The sequence below is a fragment of the Aphelocoma coerulescens genome, chromosome 2 (genome assembly GCF_041296385.1).
Source record: "Aphelocoma coerulescens isolate FSJ_1873_10779 chromosome 2, UR_Acoe_1.0, whole genome shotgun sequence".
NCBI classification, from domain to species: Eukaryota; Metazoa; Chordata; class Aves; order Passeriformes; family Corvidae; genus Aphelocoma; species Aphelocoma coerulescens.
The window spans coordinates 46,409,543-46,432,911 of NC_091015.1; the positions used below are offsets into that span (position 1 = coordinate 46,409,543).

At 38.1% G+C, this 23,369-nt stretch overlaps 1 protein-coding gene and 1 long non-coding RNA gene across 12 annotated transcripts in view; both read right to left on the reverse strand.

Moving 5' to 3' along the window:
• LOC138106535 (uncharacterized) overlaps positions 1-10,202 on the reverse strand; it is a 50,071-nt gene extending 39,869 nt beyond the window's left edge. For both annotated transcript variants that reach the window (XR_011149017.1, XR_011149018.1), the window contains exons 1-2: positions 9,795-10,202; positions 9,071-9,170 (exon numbers count right to left, since the gene is read on the reverse strand). This is a non-coding gene — a long non-coding RNA (uncharacterized lncRNA). The remainder of the gene's footprint in view (positions 1-9,070; positions 9,171-9,794) is intronic.
• Positions 10,203-11,469: 1,267 nt separating this feature from the next.
• The window catches only part of ZNF385D (zinc finger protein 385D), a 428,588-nt gene continuing 416,688 nt past the window's right edge, over positions 11,470-23,369 (reverse strand). For all 10 annotated transcript variants that reach the window (XM_069007261.1, XM_069007264.1, XM_069007268.1 and 7 more), the window contains 2 exons: positions 22,330-22,431; positions 11,470-18,271 (listed from right to left, as the gene is read on the reverse strand). In XM_069007261.1, coding sequence (XP_068863362.1) covers positions 18,038-18,271; positions 22,330-22,431 — 336 coding nt within the window. In that variant the 3' untranslated portion in view covers positions 11,470-18,037. The remainder of the gene's footprint in view (positions 18,272-22,329; positions 22,432-23,369) is intronic.

Below are 23,369 nucleotides of genomic sequence, written 5' to 3' on the forward strand. Positions count from 1 at the left end.
AAAAAACCCCACCAGAGTTTCTGAATGAAGAATAGAGATGATGGAGTGCCTTTATAGTTTGGGAGGAGAAAATGGTAAGTGATTTCCAGAATTTGAAAACAAAGTTTCACCCGCTGTCTGCATGATGTGCAGTAACTGATGTTCAGCAGAGGGGGAAAAAAAAGCAAAAGAGGATAAGAATAAGAAAGAGCTGTGAAGAAATGGAGGCAAAGGTAGGTGTCTCCCTAGAATTTAGTAAAGCCTTTGGCACTATTTACACAATATTCTCATGAAGAAACTCGCTGCTCATTACTTGGAGAGGAATACTTTTTACTGGGTAAGAAATTGGCTGTCTGGCTGAGCTGAGAGAGTGGTTGTGAATGGAGTTACATCCAGTTGGCATCTGGTCATAAGTGGTGTCCCTCAGAGATCAGTAGTAGGACTCATTTTGATTATTTTATCAGTGCAATGTCTGAATGAGGGGATCTAGTACACTCAGTCAGTTTGCAGACAACACCAAGTTGGGCAGGAGTGTAAGAAGGCTTTGCAGAGGGATCTGGACAGGCTGCATCCGTGGACCAACTGCGTGAGGTTCCGTAATGTGTAGTTTCGGGTCCTGCACTTGGGTCACAACAACCCCAGCAGCACTACAGGCTGGAGAAAGAGCGACTGGAGAGCTTCTTGGAGGAAAAAGACTTGGAGGGGGCTAGTGGACAGCCACCTGAACATGAGTTAGGGTGTATCCAGGTGGCCAAGAAAGCCAGTGGCACCCTGGCCTGTATCAGGAGTAATGTGGCCAGCAGGACCAGGGCAGTGATCTCCCCCCTGTGCTCGGCACTGATAAGGCTGCATATCCAGCCCCATGTTACGTTCTGGGGCCCTCACCACAAGACACACACTGAGGTGCTGGAGTGTAATGAAGCTGGTGAAGGGTCTGGAACACAAGTCTTATGAGGAGTGACTGAGGAAACTGGGGTTGTTTAGCCTGAAGAAAAGGAGACTCATGGAGGAGACCTTATTACGCTTTACAGCTACCTGAAAAAGGTTGTAGTCAGGATTGGAGTCAGTCTCTTCTCCCAGGCAACCAGTGACAGGACAAGGGGAAATGACCTCAAGTTGCACCAGGGTAGGTTTAAATTGGATATTAGGAAAAATTTCTTCACTGAAAGAGTTGTCAGGCATTGGTACAGGTTGCCCAATGAAGAGGTAGTGTCACTATTCCTGGAAGTGTTTGAAAGTTGTGTAGAAGTGGCACACAGGGACAGGTTTAATACTGGTTTGGCAGTGCTGGTTTAAGAGTTGGATCAGTTGATCAATTGTTTGTGTCTCTTGCAACCCAAACAATTCCATGATTCTGGATTTCTCTGCATCACAAAGGCATTGCCTGAGCATGATGGCGGCAAATCAGGAAGCTCAAAGTTGGAGCTGAAACTGGAGATGTGAGTACAAGGTGAAATATTTCTGTAGGAAAAAAATCCCCAAACAAACAAAACCAAAACAAACAAAATACCCCTAAACAAAACAAAAAAAAAATTAACAAGACAGGGAGTATATTGCTCCATTGCTGAAAAAGACAAGGGACATGGGAAAGTGACAAATTTTTTGAGGACCTTTATGGCTGCTCCCTACTATGTGCCTTCATGCCTTGCAGATCTCCTAGCCCAGTAATAGAATTTATAGGCAAATTACAAGGTAGGTGAAAACCTGGCTGGACTGTTATTACAAAAACCTAACCAACAGCCTAATAGGAATAACATCTCTTAAGGATCAATACTGAGACCAACAGAATTTATCATCTTCATCAATGACATGAATAACTGCACTTAAAACAATTTCATGAACCTTGCAAGCTGGAAAAAGGTGCAATGACTAAAACTGGAGGACAAGGCTGTCCCACCAAAAGACTTTGAGAGAAGGAAGAAATGGGCTGTCAGGTACCTCATGAAGTTCAATAAAACCATATACAAAGTGGTGCAGGTATGAAGATATAATATCTCCTGCACCAGTATGAGTTTGGGGAAAATTGGCTAGGAAATAGTTTTGTGAAAGTATTTGAGGTCCCAGTGAACATCAAATTAAATACAAGTTAGCAGTTACGCTTAGACGAACCAGGGCTGGTCACTGACAAGAGAAAAGATTTGGGATTTTCCTCCTTCACTTGTCACTTGCGTGGCCATACCTGGAATGTTTCATCCAGTTTGGGTCCCCACTAATGACAAATACAGGCATACCATATTTTGGATTTTGGTGTAGAGTGTAGAGAACATGACACAAAAGAGAGCAAGTTTGCTTGACCTGTAGAAAAGCCTAATGAGCGGTACTGAGTACTGCCTAGTTAGAGAAAAGGTACTCATTTCAGAAGTGCATAGTAAAATGTCAAGAGGAAGTTTACATTGACAGCAAGATATTTTAAATAGTCTTAAGGGAAAAAAAACCAAAATCTCACCATGGTTAAGCTCTGAACCAGGTTGCCTAGTGATGCTGTGGACTTTCCAATGCTGGAGATTTTTAAAACTCAGCTGGACAAAGCCCCCAACAACCTAATCCAACTTGGAAGATAGCCTTGCTTTGAGTTGGACTTGTTGTGCTCCAATGACCCAAACTAAATCATTTGATGATTTCATGGTTGAGTATTGGCAATCTTTAGAGTTAAGTGGCAGCTGAAGAGGCATTTTAGTTTGCAGTGATTATGTATGTATGGGGGGAAAAGTGTGATGCCTGTTAGGATCTATATTTCGCTTTCCAAAATCTTAAGGGATAACAGCAGGTGTGCTGTTTTGTACATCTGCTGTGAAAACCACTGCAATAGTCTCAGACACCTGTAACTAAGATGAGGTTAACAGCAGGTTCTAAGTGACTAACTGCTACAGGTTTATCTCAAAATTACCCTTGCACCTTACAAAGTGCACATCAGTATCTGAGAGAAGAAAAATAAGACTGGGCTACACACCAAATACCTGACTACATATCCAATTATCTTTCTCTTCCCCAAGATTTCACCAAGTAAGGCAGTGCTGGCATGTTTTTAGTGATGGACTAACTGTAGTTTTCAGAAGCAAGTGGAACTAGGCAAGCTTCTGGTAACACAGGTAAACTAGGGAACATAGAATGAACAGAGGAAAATGAATAATCAGGAAAGGAAGCTAAGGAAATATATTAATTCCAAGGAGACCACCACCAATGTCTGATGTGGTTAAGATAGGTCAATATTAGGTAGAAGCATATGCTTTTAAATATAAAGGGGGAAAAAACAAGAATAACTTTCCACAGCTACTATACATGCACTTTCACTAGTTTATTTAATCATTATTAAATCATTTGCCACCTTGCTTATCTGTGTTTTAAATCTCCATGTTGCCGAGAGTTTAGTGATTTGTGAGCCAAGTGGGCTAAAAGCAAGAGTTCCCCAGTATTTTTGCTGCCCCTGTGCACAGACACAGATGAATTACACATCCACACATGCCAGTCCCTCTAGGCTCATTTTTGAACACCCTTGGGAAGAAGATCTGTGATCTCTGACACTCTGCTCACCTCCTCTGATCTCTGACACTCTGGTCACCCTCTCTGCTCTCTAACAGTACTTGTAGAGCAGAATATATGACACTGTCAAAGCCTCTGGAAATTTTAGCCTCTAGGCCATAATAGTGGGATCCAAAAAAGGAGCTAAATATTTAAGAGGAGATTTGAGCAGAATTTTGGCAACCCTTAAACAAACATTTTTGATCCACAAAATTCCTTCTCTCTAGCTCAGCAAATGCTTGGATGATACAAGTGTGTGCATTTCCTCCTGCAAGGTATCCTGGCCATAAGAGGTGTATTGGCATTGTTGATGCACAGTCTTATGCTAATCTATGCCTAATGCTTTTCTAGATTTCAGAATGCTAATTAAAAGAAATATAAGATCAATATGGTATAAAAAACCAAAGTTAAAGCAGGAAGAAGCCGCATCCATATGCTGGCTAACTCAGCACCTCCTAACATTTGACATGCATGTTAGGGGCTTCTTGCTCAGCAGCCTGGCCACCCCTCTGTCTACTGGACAAGAAGGGTGTTTTGCATGGGGAATTGACCTCCACTCCAAGCCACATATCTACAGTGCAAGTGTTTTAACATCTAAATTTTACTACCTAATATCTGTCTTGGGAATCAGTAATAGTATCCCAAATGACATCTTGCTAGGAACAGAGATACTGTAATTTTAGCCACTTTTCTATGGACAGTCTCTTAATAAAATACTGTCTATCCCACAAAGAAAATTTTCCTCCTACTGACTTGAATCTTTTCCCAGACCAAGGACAATACTAGCAAAGAAATTTATCCTAAGCAGGGTCATCACCTTAATGGACTCTTTAGCTCTGTGATTTTAGGAGAGGGTGAAGGAAGAAGACACGGACACAAGCCAGGAAAATCTGGCTTAGGAAGATGGTGGGGAGTTGTAGGGGCAGTCGAAAAAGGAGGATAAATTCTTCACTGGACAGGGAGATATGTGACTATGAAAGCAAACATTTTATACCCATTTGTATGGGAAATAGTCTTTGGGTAATACTACCAAATGGAATTATTTTATTGGGCTGAACATGCTAGTCAGTGTATTACTTAAGCCCAGTAACTGGTGGTTACTCACCAGTTTCATGACAGTTTCATGACAGTTTCATCAGTAAATAGGACTTTAGACCAGACTTATTTCGTATAGCACTTAGAGTCCATTTTTAGTAGCAGAACGACCTTGAGAAATTCTCTAGCCTCAGGAGCAGTGAATATACAAAGCTGAATCTGCATGCTGCCTTCACTAGACTAGGATTCCTCCACCATAACCTGTCACAAAGTGTAACAGACTGGAACAAGGTGAAGGTAAGAACACACCGACACATTAATTCAACTCTTTGATAGCTGCAAGAGGCTGTTCATGCCACCAGAAGCAGTCTTGGGACACAAAAGTTTGTGCTTTGATCACACAAAGATATTTAGGCCTGTAATGTCCAGGTGGCCCTGGATAAGGAGGATTGCATCCACCACACCTCACCCAAGCAAAAACTCGAGACAATTGATACATCCTGATTCTATAAAGTGGTATTAAGCTATTATGATTTCTTTCAGAATGACATGAATCTGTCAACAGCTACATAGTTTAGAAAATAAGAGTTTTTTGCATGAGCAAACTATTTAATCTATAGGAGGTTGATGTTAAAGCAGAGAAAAGTGGAAATAGCAGTTCTCGGAAAATTTCACAATTACTGTCTCTCTGGTAAGACAGGAGATATTTACAGTGGAATATGACCATTTTTAACAGGGGTCATCCCTCTGATTATTATTTGAAAATAACACTTTTGCTCCAAACTGTGTGGCAGATCTCAGCCACCAAAAATTGCTACAGGCCTAGAAAAATAATGAGGCTATGCTTATTTATAGCAACTAAGAGTCTAGCTCTGAACTTTCAAATCAAACAGCCTCAGCCTTTAGAAAAGACTGCAAAAGCCCCTATAAAAAGTGAAAACTTAGTGTTTCTATCCAACAGCTCTTTGCAGTGAAAGGAAACACATCACTTCTGATAAAGTTTTAGACAATTGTGGTTTCTCAAATCAGGAAGTTATTGAGATGCTAACAGATAGAGTAAACTCTCTTACCTAGGAGGGACTGAGTGGTGTTGGAAGTAAGGATGGCATACCACTCTTATCAGAAAAATTTGTAAGCCAAATATAATTTATACTCAAGATTTACTCCTACTGTCCTCAACAAGCTTCTACATTTGCTTCAGTCTTCTGCTTCTTTAATTTAGCCTTTAGTTTAGATGATCCCATGCTGCAAATACTGGTGTTTCACTGAAACGCTGGTTAGGGGGAGAAGGACTCAATCACCTTTGCTCTATCATTTTTTGTGATCATATGTACAGTTTAGTGTCTCCATTTCTTTTCCTGTCCCTCAACTCCCTTTTACTCTGTAATTTCTAGAGTCAAAATAATCTCTTCTACTCTTTACAAAGTATGTGGTAACATTGCCAGGGCCCTGTGTGAATCCATCTCCTTCACTTCCCAAGTATAAGCTGGCTGGACTGAAGCCCAGCTTTGACATGGCATAGCCCTGTAACATGGGGTCAGACTGCCTGAGAACAGCTAAGGTGAGAGAAAGAGCTGAGAGAGACCCTTTGTCTTTATTGGGGCACCTTGGCTTGGGAGCTGCATTTGTCCCTTGGAGGATGCCCAAGGCACACTGTAGGCGTGCCTGGCACTGCACCTCGTTCGTCCTGCCTGCCCTGCTGATCCTGGCTGCTCCCTGCCTCATCACTACAGACTGGTCTGGATAGCCCCGGACTCTCACTCCACTCAGTCACTGTTACCAGGCCTCTCTGCTCACCTTGCTGTGGGACCAGCCCCTTGTAGGGGGACCCCTTGCCTGGCTGCCTTGCTGCCACCTTTGGCTCCCAGCACCCCTGACCCTGTGGAGCAGCCCACTCTTCTTGCCCTTGCTAAAACCGAGTGGGTTCCAGGAGATTTTTTTACATGTTAATTTTTGCTGAAAATTAAAAAAACAAACAAACCAAAATAAAACACTCACACCTCCAAAACTCAAAAGACCGCCCTAATTCAAAACTTTTACATTAATGTGCTTGATGTAGTAAAACCTGCACCGCAAAAAAAATTCTTCACTTTTAAGACTGAAACTAAAATTGGTAGCAAGGATGTTTGGGTTTTTTTCACACTCATCTTGCATATGGAAGACTCAGTTCCATCAGTGTGCTCTACCACATGCTGGACTTCACCTTGGTTGTTACCCACCCTGAACTAAAGAGCAACCTGCTCACACAGGATTAATTTATGACATACAATAATTGTCTATTTTTTTGGTCAATTTCAGACTCACACAGCACAGATGTCTACTTCTCATTTATCATCCAATATTTCCTTTGCAGTCTGTGGAGAAAATAAGCACTTTCAGTGCACAAGTCATCTAATCCTATAGTGCATTTTTCACAGAGAACAGCTCTAAATCTACATTTAGTGAAAAGTAATGGTAGAGGTGTACACATCTACACTACTGTGGATAGTAATGAAGGAATAAACTCACCTACCAATAAGCCAGGGGTTGGGGAATTACCTTAGTGCCTAACATCTTAACCAAGGTCCTAACACAAGCTTGGGTCTTCGGACAGGGTCAGATGAACTTGAATCTCATATGGCCAATCTCTTTTTTTCTTTCTCAAGAAAAATTGCAACAGCTTCTCAGTCTATGCTGGGATGTAATGAAAATAGCTTTCAAGACTTGTCTTTTGCCAATAAATGAAATTCTTATTTTATGAGCACAGCAAACCTTTAGACACCAACACAACAAATATAAATAAAAAAATGGCCAAGAAGTAAAATGGTCAATTTGTAAAATGGCCAAATTATTAACCATGCTCTGCATAGTTCTGAAATATAGATTTTCATTAGCAGATGGCATAATCTATGAAGACTCTGAATTTAACTGTTCTTATACTTAAGACACTTAAAGATAAAATGATGGACTAAATAACAGTAGATCTACAAACATGGCAATATTTTTTTGATGAGAAACTCAGTCTAAATTGTATTTAACATTAATTAAGAAGTCAGAAATTAAAATTGGTTTGGCCTCAGTTGTAAGGAAAACAGAAGGCTTCCCTTTTTTAGCCAAAACATTTTGGATTATGTTTTTGTGCTGCAGTCACACAAAGCTTTTAGTTCTGTAAAATATTTTGAACATGCTTCATTTGGAAGAATATTCTAAATGAACTAGTAACATACTGAACATATTGCTGAGCTTGGACTCATAGGTTTTCGTTTTCTGGGGGGGAAGAGTTGTCTGGTTGTTGTGGTTTTGTTTAGTTGTTGTTGTTGTTCTGTTTGGGGTTTTTTTGGTTGATAGCAAAATATGGGATTGAGCAGAGAGTAAAAATGTATCTGCAATGTGCCAAAGCATGAAGTTTATATCCAGTCCCTCCTAGAAAGATGCAAATCTGTGACTTCTTGGCATAAGGAAAGTTTGAAAAAGTAAAGACAGGCAGGTGTCAAGTGGCAATTTATTTACCTAATTATTAGCTAAAGCCTGAACTGAATGCTGAGTGGTAAGAATCAGACATCAAAGACTAGTGCAGCAACTTCAATAAGGTCTGTATTTTATTGTTGAGCTTTGGAACTCCACAGCTTAACTGAATGGCTTCTTACCCACCTAGTACAGTCATACAACATATAGGCACTCATACACTGAGGAACACAATTCACAGGATTCAGCAACCTCAGCAGTCTGAAACGAGGGAAGAGCTAAGAGGCCTTGCGTTTTGGCTTCACCCCCTTATTCTGTTGCAGGGACCTGGTCACAGGTATCTGTCTCCCTGAAGCCCCAAGTCAGTTGTTGCCCAAAATAAAAGATGAACAAGTCTTGAATAGTTGCTAAACCCTGCATGTTTTCATGAATTCAGTGAACTAGAGACATATTTTTTGCTTTCAGCACTGTTAAATATTTTCACTCATCTGTCTGATTTTTTGAAAGCGTGAACTATGCTTAGCAACTGATTGTGACAGATGTATTTTGACATGAGATTGTCTAGGAAAACTATATTGAATCCTATTCTAGCAAGAATGTGACAGACTTTTCCATCTGACATGCAGTGTCCAAAAAGCCACCACCAAACATATGTGCTTACGCTCAGATTTGGAACAATTTTCTTACTACTATTTTGTGAATATAGATGAAATAGACCCTGGGCAAGATTCAGAAGTCTTTTTCCTCTGACATGTCAATCCCCATATCTTGTATATTTCTCTCCCTGACTTATCAAGTCATGAGTAAAGTCACTAACATATTTTGGAGCAACACACTAAAGTATGCTCAGAGCGAAAAGGGAACAGACCTTCAGAGTAGCCCACTGTGCCCAGTGAGCTGCTGCCACAGCAAATGTGGCACAGAACCTCATTCATAACCAAGACAGAGCCTAGCTGAGGATCACCTCAATTTTTGCCTGCTCGACACCATTTCTGTGTTTTAACACTTACAAGTACCTTCTAATTTCCAGACAATTTTAATTGGTGAGTTTATAGACATTAATTCAAGTATTTATGCTTGAAGATCTTCTTACCTTGAATAGCTTTTGTCTTTTCCTGATGGTTACCACCGTTTCCATCCCATATGAGAGGGAGCAGTTGGATCCCTTTCTTGTTTGGCCTTCCATCCTTATTCTAACCATATAAATTTTATTGTATTATTTTCTCATCCCTAATGTCTTTTCTGAAAAGATTAAATTACTCTTTATTATGAATCAATGAAGTTGTCAAAATACAAAGTTTTTATTCTGTGGTGGTATAATGCAGAATATACCTCAATTAACATTTTTGATTTTAACAGTTGTATCAAATTTTTAACTCATTGCCACAAATGGTAATACCTGTGCATTGTGCTCTTCAGTTGTTTACAGCTACTGAGTTCTTAGAGCTTGGATTCTAAATACCGCTCCTTTCCACTATATCTGTTCTTAAGATTATTCTATTCTTTCTGGAAAATATCATGTTCCTTTCTCTATGGATGATAGCTCCTATATGCATTATCAAAGAATTTCGAGAGCACATGCTTTTTTTCTGTGTGCAAAATCACCAGTGAAGCCAGATGCAACTTAAAACTGCTCCAGAGGAAAAGCCTTCTACTTCCTCTCCCCAGCCTAACAATTCTCCTTATACTATAACCCATGCAAACTTCAGTTAGTTTCTTTCAAAATTGTTCGAATTGTCATAATACAAATTTAATAATTTTTACGGACCACAGTCTCAAATACCTAAGTGAATCTGAAGCAATTAATCTACACTTACCTAATGAAGAAATTACTAAAGTTTTGATAATTTTGTTTCACCTAACCTATCTTTGAGAAGACTCAGTTGTTTTCCAGCCCACTGCCTTTTCCAAGTGGTTGATAACTGACCTTTAAAAAGCCCTCAGGCAGCTATCAGGGGTTTTAAATAGTAAGGTATAATTGCCCCAGACATGTCCCTCCACCCTTTTTTAATTAGAGATAGCTTATTGACTATTTATCAGTCAAAACTCCTATTACAAACTACTAGACCATGAAATTTTACTCTTGGACTTATAAAAATGTCATCTAAATTTACAGTGTTTTTGAAGTGTGAATGGATCAGGGCCAGTTTTCATAGAAGTGTCAGTACTCAATGGTACTACTGACAGTAAATTAGTACCCAGGAATTTAACTGCGCCTTGCATTACTAAATGAAGGACTTATGCTGGTTATCTGTAATGACTAGGAAGAATATTTCATTATCCTGCTAAATTACTTGGTCTCAGGTTTGAAATCTTTTATTGTAATGTTGGAGATTGTCCACAGCTGGAAGAACTTTGTTCAAGGATACCAACAGACTTCTCCAGTTCTTCATAGCTGCAGTGTATTTGGCAGAGTTAAACTTGTTCTCACACGGGTTCAGAAAGAACTTCCCTACATTTAATTTCCAGAACTATTACCCTCTCTTGCACTTGCTGTAGGACTAACCTGGATGTTCTCCTGAAAGTTCTTTGACACCACATCATGTAAGGTGTGTGCTCGTTATCTCCAGTGCTTTCACTGGGTCCTGGTAGGTTTTGAGGCTTTTTTCTCCAGATTTAAAGAGTTTAATGAGTTGGTGGCATAGACCAGATGATTTGCATACTGCTGTGGATTAAATATCTATTGCATGGGATAGTGATCCATTGCATCCTGTCTCAAAGAGCAGAACTGAAGAGCTGCTGAAGTATTTACTGCCACTATGAAGTTCCTGACAGTCAGATGGAACATAGGTATCAATAAAACATGAGAGGCTAATTTACTTTTTTTTCCCCTACTGCTTTTCAAAGCTGCATAAGGAGGTGAAAAAATATCTAGATTTTATTCCAAGTATTCACTTGCCACGAAAAATTCCCCAGTGGAGAACAGAGAACCTTACACAGTTAGGGAGAAGGCTTAATTATAGCACAGCCAACAAAATTGGCTTCGGTGCCCACCATTTAAAGCATCAAATACTGTAATGAGGGGCATAATGCAGGACTCCAGCCACATGGTTTGATTATGCCACTGAAGGGGATAAATGGGTACTGTATTATATACCTATATCATACAGACCATAAGTGGGTGTTTTGGTTTTTCTTTTCCTCTTAAATGCTCCTTGCAGTGTCCCATGCTGCTGAGGGAGTCACAAAATGTGATTTAGCAGAAGGATTGGAGGGAAGTAAATCTGTGTGTATGCAGAGAGGCAATACATTTGCAGGCATTTGATTGACTACATGGTAGCTTTACTGTGTGAGTCATTGGATAAAGAGCTACAACTGTTTCCATCTCCTTTCCAAAACTACAAAAAGCAGTAGAAGAAGAAACAGGCATTTTCTCTTTGATTGACACCTAGATTTCAGCAAACTGGTAGGACTTGAGCAACTGCAGGAGGAAGAAAAAAAAAAAGTGACTGAACTTGAGGCTCATTACATTCTCATTTTTAATTCCTGGGTTCTCCTTCTGGGTAACAAAACTGACATGAATAGTTTTATTCCAATGCACAAATCAGATTCAGGCAGCAGTTTGACTGGCAATAATATCAGGGCAAGTCTACATTGAAAATATGTCTGTCTGAAGGAAAGATTATACTTTTGAGTGGGTAGAGGGGGGGATCATCCCCCACACTGAAGCACTAGTTAAAAATATTCAAATCAAGACTTTTTTCAAATTCATGTTCTCTGTGTTATAAATACAACAGAATGTCCACATTAAGAACCTCTGCCTGTCCCCATTGAGCCTCCAGGTGGTTTTGAGGGATTTCTAACAGGCACAACTTTGCCTATATTCTCTCATCTCCCACTTTGTTGTGCCCCAAACAAATGTCTGCACTTGACAGATTGTGTTTTGAACTGACAGTCTTCCCCTGATACATGTGTCAATGAGAACAGTTCCCATGGTAAATGCCAGCAAAGAGCCACGAGCAGAGAAAGGGCTGACATTGTTAACAAATGCTGCAGGCATTTGTAGTGAGAAAATGGTTTGTGGGTTTTATCCCTTTTTATATTGCCTTTGCACTCAGAAATACACAGATGTTTTCACTCAGCATAAGAAATAACATTTAAATTTGATTAAACCTCTGAAGAATCCCAAAAGATTAGTATTTCAGGAAAGTATGAAAGACTAAAAAGCTGTGTGTGTCATAAAACTCTAGATTAGGTAAAAAGCACTGTAGTATACACATTCTCTCTTCACAATATTTTACTATTACTGTGGCTCTGCTGGTTTAAATTCTTTATTCAATTTATTGATTCTGATCAAATGGTCCAACAGGGGCATTGATGATTACATACTTCTTAAATGTATATTTAATTTTATGGATTCTGTTAATTCATATGAGAGACTAGACAATGAAAAAGAAACACAGAAGAAAAATTGAACAGCAATAAAAACAAATAAAAAGCATGGACATCCTTTCTGAAGACACAGATGTTGATAAAATGCAGTGATATCTTGGCTGGTCTGAAGACACATGAATACACAGAGTCCCAAGGAAAATTATTGTTTCCTTCAATCGAGTGTCCAGTACCTATGCAATGAATATTATTAACTATACTTGTTTCAAATCATGGGTGTCAAATCCTCGATTTCTGCTGTGAACAGTAAAAATGTCAGTGTATGGACCGTGTGCCAAGTGTGAAGACCACTGCTACAAAGTCACTGTGGTATCTAATCCAAAGAATGTCTTCTCATCAAAATTATTTTAAAGTTAAGATCTCATGATCTTCAAGGTCCCTACTTTTTTATCCAGGAACTCTTCAATGTCCCAGCTTGTTCATACCTCAGAAGTTTCATTTAAGAACATTGCACAAGGAAAAAGGGTCAATTTAGTCCACCAATTTCTTTCTTTACATTGACTCTTTCAATTCTTTTTATTTCACCACCCAAGCATCGTCCCAGCATGAAGCTGACCACATGAACCAGGCAGCCACTAATCACATTTCACACTCGGCCAAGTTTCTTTATCAAAGTATCAATACTGAATCAGAGTTGAATGACACCTAATTGCAGTACACAGCATGACTGCAAAAGGCTTCGTCCAATAGGAGCAAAAAATTGCCTCTATTGAAATCAAAGATTTTTGCAGCTGCTATCAGAAGTCCCAAAGTTAAGAACATTACGGTTTTCACAGTATTCCTAATTTCGGTCTGGAGCACAGGTTCTTTCAGCTGCTGACATTTCAGGTCAGGCTATGTAATAACCATCCTCCAGATAGTTACATTTACTCCTAAATGGTCCTGAATTTTAATAAACCTGTAGAAGTGAGAGGCCATAAAGCTCTTGGCCTTGGCTAAACCCTTCACTGTATGTTTGAGATTTCAACTAGTTTAAGATAGGACTTATCAGTATTACTGTTTCTCTTTGTCACATACTGAATTCCAGCACAGAAGCTTCTGTGTGATTCATTGGCATTGAAGGAATGGCACTTACAGATAAACAGTGAGAACAGGAGAAGATGTGATGTCAAAAAATATAATATTTTACATAGCATAGGTTCACATTCTCACATGCATCTTGATAAACAGGAAGCCCACTCTTATTTTCTTGGGAGCTTTGAGTCTTGAAGCCTGAACTGTGCTGAAGTCAATTTTAGAAATGAAAATTTAGACACCTGGTAATAAAAAGAACAGATTTCTGATTGTTGTGAGTTAATCCCGAAACCAGGACCCTTATAATAAAGTGCTCTAGGTTCTGACTTTACCTGCTTTCAAAAAGATTTGTGCAACCAAACAATTTGAGTATCTGTGCTTCATATTTACCCAAAAGAATGTTACAATTGTGAAAACCTTTATAGATCTTGCTCTTCAGTGTTGGTCTAATGCTCAAAAAATGATGTTTAATTTTGCTAAAAAAAGATATCGAGTTAGAGATTTCCCAGGATGCTTTGAAAAGACTCTAAAAACTAAGTGTTTACTGGGAGTAAAAGACAGAAACAGGGGCTCCTAAGCAGCATGATTTCATTTTCAGGGAATATGGGGCCAGTACTCTACCATATCTTTGGCAATTTAAATAGAAGTGGACTTAAGGCAGGTCCATTCAGTTATGATGTAAATGGAAGATAATGAAGTGAGACATTAAATTTACCAACAGCATCCTTGCATTGATTTGAACTCTAGAAAGTCTTTTAAACTTTCAAAATATAGAGCCAATTGTAATATTTCAGTACTGAAATGACATATGTAATTCTTCTAGTTATATTAACTTTATTTAGCTATTCTTAATTTTATATAATCTATCTTAAAATAAAGATGTATATTTCAAATACAATATTCCTTGACATGGCCAGTACTATTTTTTCCATTTTAGATCATCATATTTATACCATTTGCTTACTGACCTCTCACATCAGCTTTTACAGCAGTTTTCAAGAAGGTAACTAATTTCATGGTTCAGAGCAATGATGATCCTTCAGAACAAAGGTTTGAAGCCATAGATATTTGGAAAAATGCAGATAGCGTAAAAATATAAATATATATATATATCCCTCCCACAAAAATACCATCTCTTTGGGTCAGAACAGAATAGTCATTCTTTAACACTTTAAATAGAACTTAAGAAAACATCCCTGAACCTGATTGTTTTTCGGAGTTCATTACCCAGCCACTTCCCCGCAGGCTGATTTCACACTGTTATTCCAGTGAGTGACTGTGTCTTCGAGGAAATGATCTGCTTCCTTGTGCTTTAGGCTTCCTCTTGGCCCTGGCGTGCTACGGTAATACGAAATTGATGGCATTTCTTTCTTTTATAGTGCTCTCCACACTGGATGTATTGACAAGTAGGTGTAAAGTGTCTTTTGTTTGCTACCTCCTCTGTCATCTGCTGTGGACATACCCTTGAACAGAAGTTCTCTTTGCCCCATCAGATTGCTGTGGCAGGATTTTCCTTGACAGATAATAGAATTGTTGTGCTGATGTCCTGGGTACCTTGGCTTGTTACTGACCGAGAGGGGGGTGGAGCAGCAAGGCACAGAAAATCCACTATACATTCTAACATTTAGGCTTTATCCTTTATTAGGTAGTGAGTAAGAGACATAAAAAGAATTGAGTTTGTTGTTTACAGCTGAACTTTAAAAGAGACTTGTGTGAACAAAAACTTGTTCCATAGAGCACTGTGACAAAAGAGGTCCAAGAAAACTGAAGGTGTCATTGCAAATTAGCTGATGTAAGTAGTTGGAATGACACTCTTATTTCTAGCAAAATTTGTATGAACTCTGCCCTTAGTACTGTGCCTCCATACATGCCACAGGCCACATTTTGGCAAGGATCAGCCTGTTGATTTTGATGGCATCACAACAACATGGCAGGATGTACAACAGGTGTCCATGCGCCAGAAGGCTGTGCATAAGAGCCTTCAGGATATTTGCCTATCTCCCATTTTCCCATCTGCATGCTTCCTCATGGGGAAAAGACAGCCTGCACAGATCTTCTACCTTCCTCTGCTCCTTTAGCAAGATCTTACACAGGCTCTTACAAAAGGCTCTGGAGACAAATGGTGGTTCATGGAGCACAGCTTGAAAGCTGCTGCCCTTTTCAAGGAGGAATCTGAACGCAGCTGGCAATGGCACTACAGCTTCTGCAAACAGATGGAAGTTTGAAAGCAGGCTTAAAAGACCAAGTGCACTAAATCTTACTATCTCATGTACCCAAATAAAATGAAACATTTTCTAAATTGAGTATGATGAGCAGGTTTTGAAGGCTGGCTTATTTACTGCCTCTTTACTGGGAGCTGTAGAGTAGAGAGCCCTTTTAAATGTCAGCCCCTAGTTATTTAGATGTCTAAGCTTGGCTTCAGGAACTTACTCATACTGTTGTTTTGAAAGTCAGGGCAAAGCAATCCAGCTGGTAATCAGCCCTGGAATCACCATCATGTGTTTTTCATGGCTACATAGGTGTGAATTAAATATAAACAAAAGCTCATTTCATTTCAAGGCACAAACGTTTGCAAAGAAATTGGATGAAATACAAATACATAATATAGAACTTATTTTAATACTTCTAGATAAATAAATGCATCTCTTTGGAATTCTTTGGACACAGATATCCATGGAACCTCTTCTTTCTCTCTCTTTATATATTTTTTATAAAATCTAAATGCGGAGAGGTTTAAAAAATGGCAAATACTAATGTATATGGAAGGCTCACTGATGAATTGCAAGTCAAAAGTGCTGTATATTCTCATCCTCTATATCTCCCACCTGTCTGCATTAACCACAGGCAGCATTATATAGCAACCACATGGTCAATATTTTGCATTACTGCCTTTTAATAAAATCTTTCAAATAATTTCTCCATCTAAACTTAAATTATGCTTTTAAATTTTATTCTGCCTAAATGCATGGTAGGCATTTCACTTAGCTACACATCAGAGTGGTTGCATGTGACTCAGCAGCACACTCCATAATATTAATAGATACTTTTCAGCTCCCTATGGGAAAAAGCAGGCAGCAAGGATCAGATTCAAGAAGTCTATTTTTTTCTCTGTTGTTTGTTACTTACCACTTAATGACCCACATGTGAAATCAATGGTTATATAGTTATTTTATATAGTAGATTTTCTGTTTATAAGTTATTTTTCTTACTCTAGCATATATACAATATATCTATATATACCCCTGATAAATCTTACTTTAAAGGGACACAGTCAACCCCTTTAAGCCTCACAGTAAATATATAAGGCTTTAAGCTGTCCATACATAATGGTCAGCTACAGAATTCAAGGGTCCCTTCAGATCCTAGAAGTTGTATTTGTTCCAAACCCATGATGTGCAGTTATCTCGTAATATGTATCTCATGTGTCACTGTTTACATTTTATAGGTATATTAACACATTTTGTATCACATCAGTAGGAAATAAAACAAGTGAATAAGTCTGTTTCTAAGACTAAGCCTATTGCAAAAAATATTACCTCTATCTACAGACACTCCCACTGGTGTGATATAAAATGAATATGTGCCATTCTAGGGATGAAATTCTGGCTACACTGCAGTCAGGAGGAACTTTATACTGACTTAAATGAGACCAGGATTTCTCTCCTGTTTTTCATTTGTCAGTTATGACTCTGTGTAACCAATTTGTGTCTTCCCTCTGCTCAACACTGAAGTGTCAGGTCTGTGTTCATGACAAGAGCATATTTTTTGTTGTCCACTGTCATGTCTTAAACATTGATCTATCCTGTATGTATTACACTTTATGAATAAACACACAGTGTACATGTATGTATGTACACATACATTCTCAGTTAAATAAATGTTTGACCCATTCTGTGTACCGTATCTGAATTATTTTTGCCCCACTAGATCTTCTTTATCACTTTCTTTGCCCTAACCTAGATTATTTTCATGCCCATTCTTCTCTGAGTGAGGAAAACTTTGCCCGCCAGGAACAGCTCCACATTATTGTAATAATTTTTTACTACTTACCAAAGTGACATAATTTTGTTCATTTTATCTTTTGCAACTCAGTTAGAAACCTAGTGGCATAGATAGAGACACAATACTACTGTTTTACAAGACATCTATTGTATCTACTTTTGTTCAGATAAATACCCAGTAACTGCTGATTTGGCAGGAGGATTGGTAAGGGTACTACTATTCACAGTGTTTCTTTTTTTTTTTCCTTCTTCTTTAATCTACAGAATAAAGTATTTTATATACATTGGAACCAGTTAATGCCCTTTAGACAAATTTGTAAGTTGTTTCATAAAGCAGGAAAGACGTTGCAGGGAAATATGTGCCAAAATGCACAGTCAAAAGGCTTTATAAGTTTTATATGTCACTACAAGTCAATGCTGGAGATCAGTTCTAAAACGATCAATGCTCAAGAGGAATGTTCTCATCTGGAGAAAATACTGCCCATTCCCCCTTTCAGAATTTGTTCAGTTCTCTATCAAAAGTTCTGGCTCTTCATATATACTTTAAACTATAAATAAACACTGCATAGTTCAATGTTCTTGATTTTCATTTTTTTTTTTGTTTTTTTTTGATTTGAAAAATTATTGCAGTACAATAAATTCCTGTTTGGAATTCAGTAAGGAGCAAACAGCACAGGAGTGTGGGTGGTCCGTATAGGCCCAGGAGCTGGTCGTAGGAGTGCTGGAGGAAGTGCTGAAGTCTGGAAAAGGGTGGCTGCTGGGGCTGTGCGAAGACTGAAGGGGGAATTCACAGCCACAGCAGCAGCTGCAGCTGCAGCTGCTAGCGGATTTGGTAAGATTCGTGGGGCCATCGGCTTTGAAGGTTCCTTTGAAAATACTAATTTTACCTGTGGGGAACAAGAGAAAACAAACAAACAGAGAGACATCATTTGTTCATATTAGCTACACAAGAGGGATCTTGACTTAAGATTATACGTGCAAAATCAAGCAAGAGAGGCCTCGTGGTGGCTACTGACTCTATGAGCTACAGACTTGTAACAGGCGATACAACCTCGCCCACTGGACAAGGGCACAAGGATTTGGTTGGACACAAAGAGTTTCAGTGCTCACACCTTATTGCTGACACTCGTAATTTAATATGAGATTAGAAATCAAAGCAAATCTAAACTGGGGCTGGGGAACCTGCACCAAAGTAAAGCTGCGCGTACCCTGCAACAATCAAATAAGGAAAAATTAGATATCAATTAATAGACCTCCAACTGGACAGCTTTATGATTGAGACCAGAGCAGAATGAAAACATATCCTATTCCCTGGTCTGACTAAGAAGATACTTTTGTTTTAATCATTAGGATGCAAGTTCTACTTAAAATTAAGATCTCCATATAGCTCCTCTTCATTAGCTCCTGCTTCTAATAACAAGCAAATAAACCAGTTTTATCTTTCATGAGTTATGAAAAGCTCTCATGTTTCATGTGTTTAAATGGGTGCTGCCCTATGTAATCTTGCTGTGTCTTCAACATCTTCAACTGTTTCCCACTAAGATACTGCTCATTCTTATAAGGATTGTGAAAATGTGGCAGATATTTTAAAGCAGTATTCCACCAAACTATGATGTTTCTATTCCTTTCACTGAGGTTTCTTCTTAAAAAAACATTTTAAATCATGACATGATTTTAAAACTTGTGGACTACCAAATACAAATAAGAAAACTGCTCATTTAGAGTTTTCCTAAAGAAAAAAGCCCAAACCCTGAAGTTTGACTCACAAGAGGTCCAGTAATATTTAAGAGAATTTAAATTTAGCATGCATACAAATGAACATCAGATTAGTCTCTATGGATTTCTGAAGTTTTCAGTGCAACTTCAAGTTTCTGATGAGATGCCAGGAGCCTGAATATCTTTGTTGTCCTGTTTTTAAAACCCTGAGATAAAATTAGAAACTTCATTTACAGACAAAGAAAAGTTCCCATTGTCTCTGATGGACTTTTGGTATTGAATATACAGAATATGAATATATGTACCATCCTGTGGTTCATCTCATTGCAAGTATAGACACTTCTTACTTACAGGGAAACACAACTTCTCACCCTTGACTTGAAAGGGATTTTCAAGTAATTAATTTTCACAACATCACTCTGACATTTTCAACTCAACAGAACCCTAGTGAGTGAATAATCAGAAAGTAAAGACAGGAGTACTCTGGCATGAACCACCATTGATTTTCATCATTACACTATCACCATATTCCAAAAGGTCTGTGGGTTCTTTACTAGCCAGTTGGATAGAGGATTTTTACTTTTCTCAAAACCTATTGGCAATTTTGCTGGCTTCCAGGTCTTTTAAAGCTCTGGGAGAAATACTCAGATCAAACCAAATTCTGTAATTCTCTTAACAAAGAATATAATAGATAGTAGATATAAAATTCCTCATGGTGTCTGTGAAAAGCAATGATCTGATCTTTTCCTTGATCAGTGTTACACTCACTGATCAAGCTGTCTTCTTCCCTTGCTGAACATATGACTTTTTCCTCCTTCCTTACATTTTTTAACAAAAAAGCCTTTACAGCCTTATTTAGAACAGAAAAAAACAAACAAACAAAAAAAGAAACCCAAACAAAACAAAAACAAACAAAAATCCAAAACAAAACAAACAAAAAACCCACCCAAACAGAAAAAAAATCCAGAACAGACCTGAGGAAAATAAAAAGAAAAATAACCCTGAGTACAAAGTACTTTTTGGTCTACAGTGCCCAGTGAAGGACGTTCTTTGTAAGAGCTATTTTATTGCAGAAAGTTTGGACCATCAAATGCTTGATAACCTTTTCCTCTCCAGTGCAGTATTTTATACATGCTGCACAGTGGCCTGAAGAAGTACCAAATAAGTCCCAACATCACAAGATTTCTTAAACTCTGAAATATCGCTGTGGGAATTTATAAAGCTTCTGTCTCTGAAGCATGTAAATCTAGAACAGACAAAGAACTACAAATGATATTGAAAACATGGTAAAAGAATTTTTTTGGTCTAGAAAAGCTATAAAACTGTAGCATGTTCTGTTCTTTTTTTAATTTCTGTAGACAAATTTGGTGATGCTCATACATTTTTTGTCATGAAGCACAAAGATCTTATGTGTGATCTCTGTTTCTATTAAAAGGCTAGGGCTTTCTTACCAGTCTTGGAGGAATCTGGTACTTCTAATGTAGTTAGATAGCTTTTCAGTTAATTTATCAACATGATTCTGATTTCAAGGTAGCTGCAAAACTAGTAATATTTAACATACACAGTACCTTGCACCTTAATTTCAAACCTCTAATGAACTCACAGGTCAACATTAAGAGTAAAGTAGCCATTATTTGTTTCATTTCCAATGAAGGGACAAATCACTTGAAAAATTAATGGGGAGCATCCTGGTTTCAGCTAGGGAGAGGGAGTAAAGAAAAAGTAAAGAAAGAGCATTAAATCAAAGGTGAAATTAGAATATCTCTGGCTTGTTGCTGTGCCATTCTGCACTTCAAGTGACAGCAATTCTGGCAGTTTTTATATTCAAAACCAAAAAGACTAAATGGAGAACTGGCCTCTCCCTTCTTATTGAAGCCACAACTCTCTTACACATATCTGTTCATTTATTGCTAGCTTGTTTTCTCCTTCTTAAATCCCTTTTGCCTCTTTGATGCCCTCTAGCCTGACCTGTATATTGTGAGAAATTGGGATTGAAAAAAGGACACACTGCCATTATTTGTCTTGAATCTTGGCTGGAGTTCTCAGAAATCACCATTACATAAATTGGTAGAGAACTGTGCACAACAACAACAACAACAACAACAACAACAACAACAATGTAATAGTTGTTTTTATTCCCTGGAAAACAATGAATTTCCTAAAGGAATAATAATCCCATCAGAAAGGCTTTCCTGATTCCATATTCTACTTACCCCAATACATATTTTCTATTCCTTTCAGTACAGTTTGTATTGGAGACCTTGGTCTTTCTAGTGGATTACTGAGAAATCCTATGGGGCTATTTCCCTATTAGTAGATCTACCAGACTGCTGCACTGCTTTATTCTACAACTGAATCCTGCATGAATATGCCACTTGTGCCCCAATAAGGACACAGTTTCTGTTGCCAAGAAAAGAGCTTTAACTCAGCTTAAAGAGAAATGGGTTTTCGCAGAAAATAAAACAACTCCATATTCTGCCCGCATCAAAGAAGATGGTCAAGGCATAAGGAGCTAATCTCCATGAGAACAATGAATCAACATCCTGCCTCTGCCAGAACCATCTATAAACCCTTACAAAGCAGCAGATAAAACATTCATGCAGTTTAACTGATGGAGAAGATAAATGTCAGATGTTTCACTATCCCATCCACAATATAAGCTGATTCTTAACTAGGGCTTTTTTTATTAAAAAGTAAACCTTTTTCTCAGTTTTCAGAGCTAGTAGGAACTGTCTTTCAGATAGTTTATCCTGGCAGTCAAAAATGTGACCAGACCCATCCTGAAACAGTCAAATGAAAGAGACAGATTTTTTAAATTGTTTCACTTGTTATCTCCACAATTCTCTAAATGAGGATAGAATGAATGGTTTGTATTTTATAGAGTTTTATTTAGTTATTTCATCACTATTGTCCTTGGTGAAAACTGGAAAAATCCTGTTTGACATCTGGATGTTTTTTCCATCTCTTGCTCTCTAATGACCATTGCAACAAGCTTCTTTTCTGAGGTTATTCAGAGTAGCTACAAAAGCAAGGGTCCACAGGCTGTAGTAAACACCCCTTAAATTATATAAAAAAATCCCTTTTGGGCTTCTACTGGCTCCTTCATATACTTGATACTCCAGTAGCTTACACCGTTACTCTACTTCTAAACATTTTTCCACTTACGTTTTCTAAAAATCCTACTCATGAAGATTAAAATAAAAGTCAAATAAAAAGGTGATTTTCTTACCCCTAGAGGATGTGTTCCCTTTTGGAGTTTGTTGTAAGGGCTGTATTTAGGTTTAGGCGGCTTCCCAGCAGCTCTGTCTTTGTGCCTTCTACTGCTTATGTGCTGTTAAAATACATTGGGGGGGGAAGAAAACAGAGGGTGATGGTTCCACAACAGATCGCTTCAGGTTCTGTTTTACACAAGGTCACTCCTCCAATACTAAAGGCTTTTGCTCTACAACAGCATTACTTTGACTAATTCAATAATGAAAAGGAATAGGGCCTCTTGCAATTTGAACGATCCTTTGTGCACCACATATTGGGACTGTAATTTTCATCAGTCCTAAGTTCAACTCTGCTTCCACTACGGTTAAAAAAATTTTCCCACCTTTTCTAACTTCAGCAGGACTTGAGTCAGTTTAAAGATAGAAGCCTTTGAAAAACTCCTCCCTAACTCTATAAAGCACCCATGAAATTCAATCCACTTCTGATAGAAAGTTTTCAAAGAATATTAGATAGTAAAGTATCCCCTATTTGAGGAAGAAAATAAGGTCACAAAATTGTTTAAATTGCTATGCTGCCTGGAGATCCTTGTGAGATGGTTACATATAAAACTAAGTGACAGTGAAAAAAATGCACAAAATCCATTATCTTCTTCATAGGATCTTGAGGTTTTATAAGTATCTTTCTACATGGATTATCTTGTAATATTAGAAGTAAGGGACCTTTTTCAGAACTGTATTTTTACTTTGATTTTAATTTTCAAGAGAATTATCACAATAAAAAGACATAGAACTTTTTGTTTCATGAAACCAGAAGAATGGGTATTACTATTGTCCATTATTGAATTTATCTTCATTCTTGTAAAGTTCCTTAACAAGTATTTAATTCCAAAAGGCATATGGAATTAAACTAAGTGTTTTTCAGAAAGCTATGATCATCTGAAGAATGACTGAACATAACTTAGTGTAATTGCAATTTGGAGGTCATGCTTCTCAGAGTGAAATGTTGATAAAAAATATTAGAAATCCTCTCCATCCCTAAGAACATTAAGAACAACTA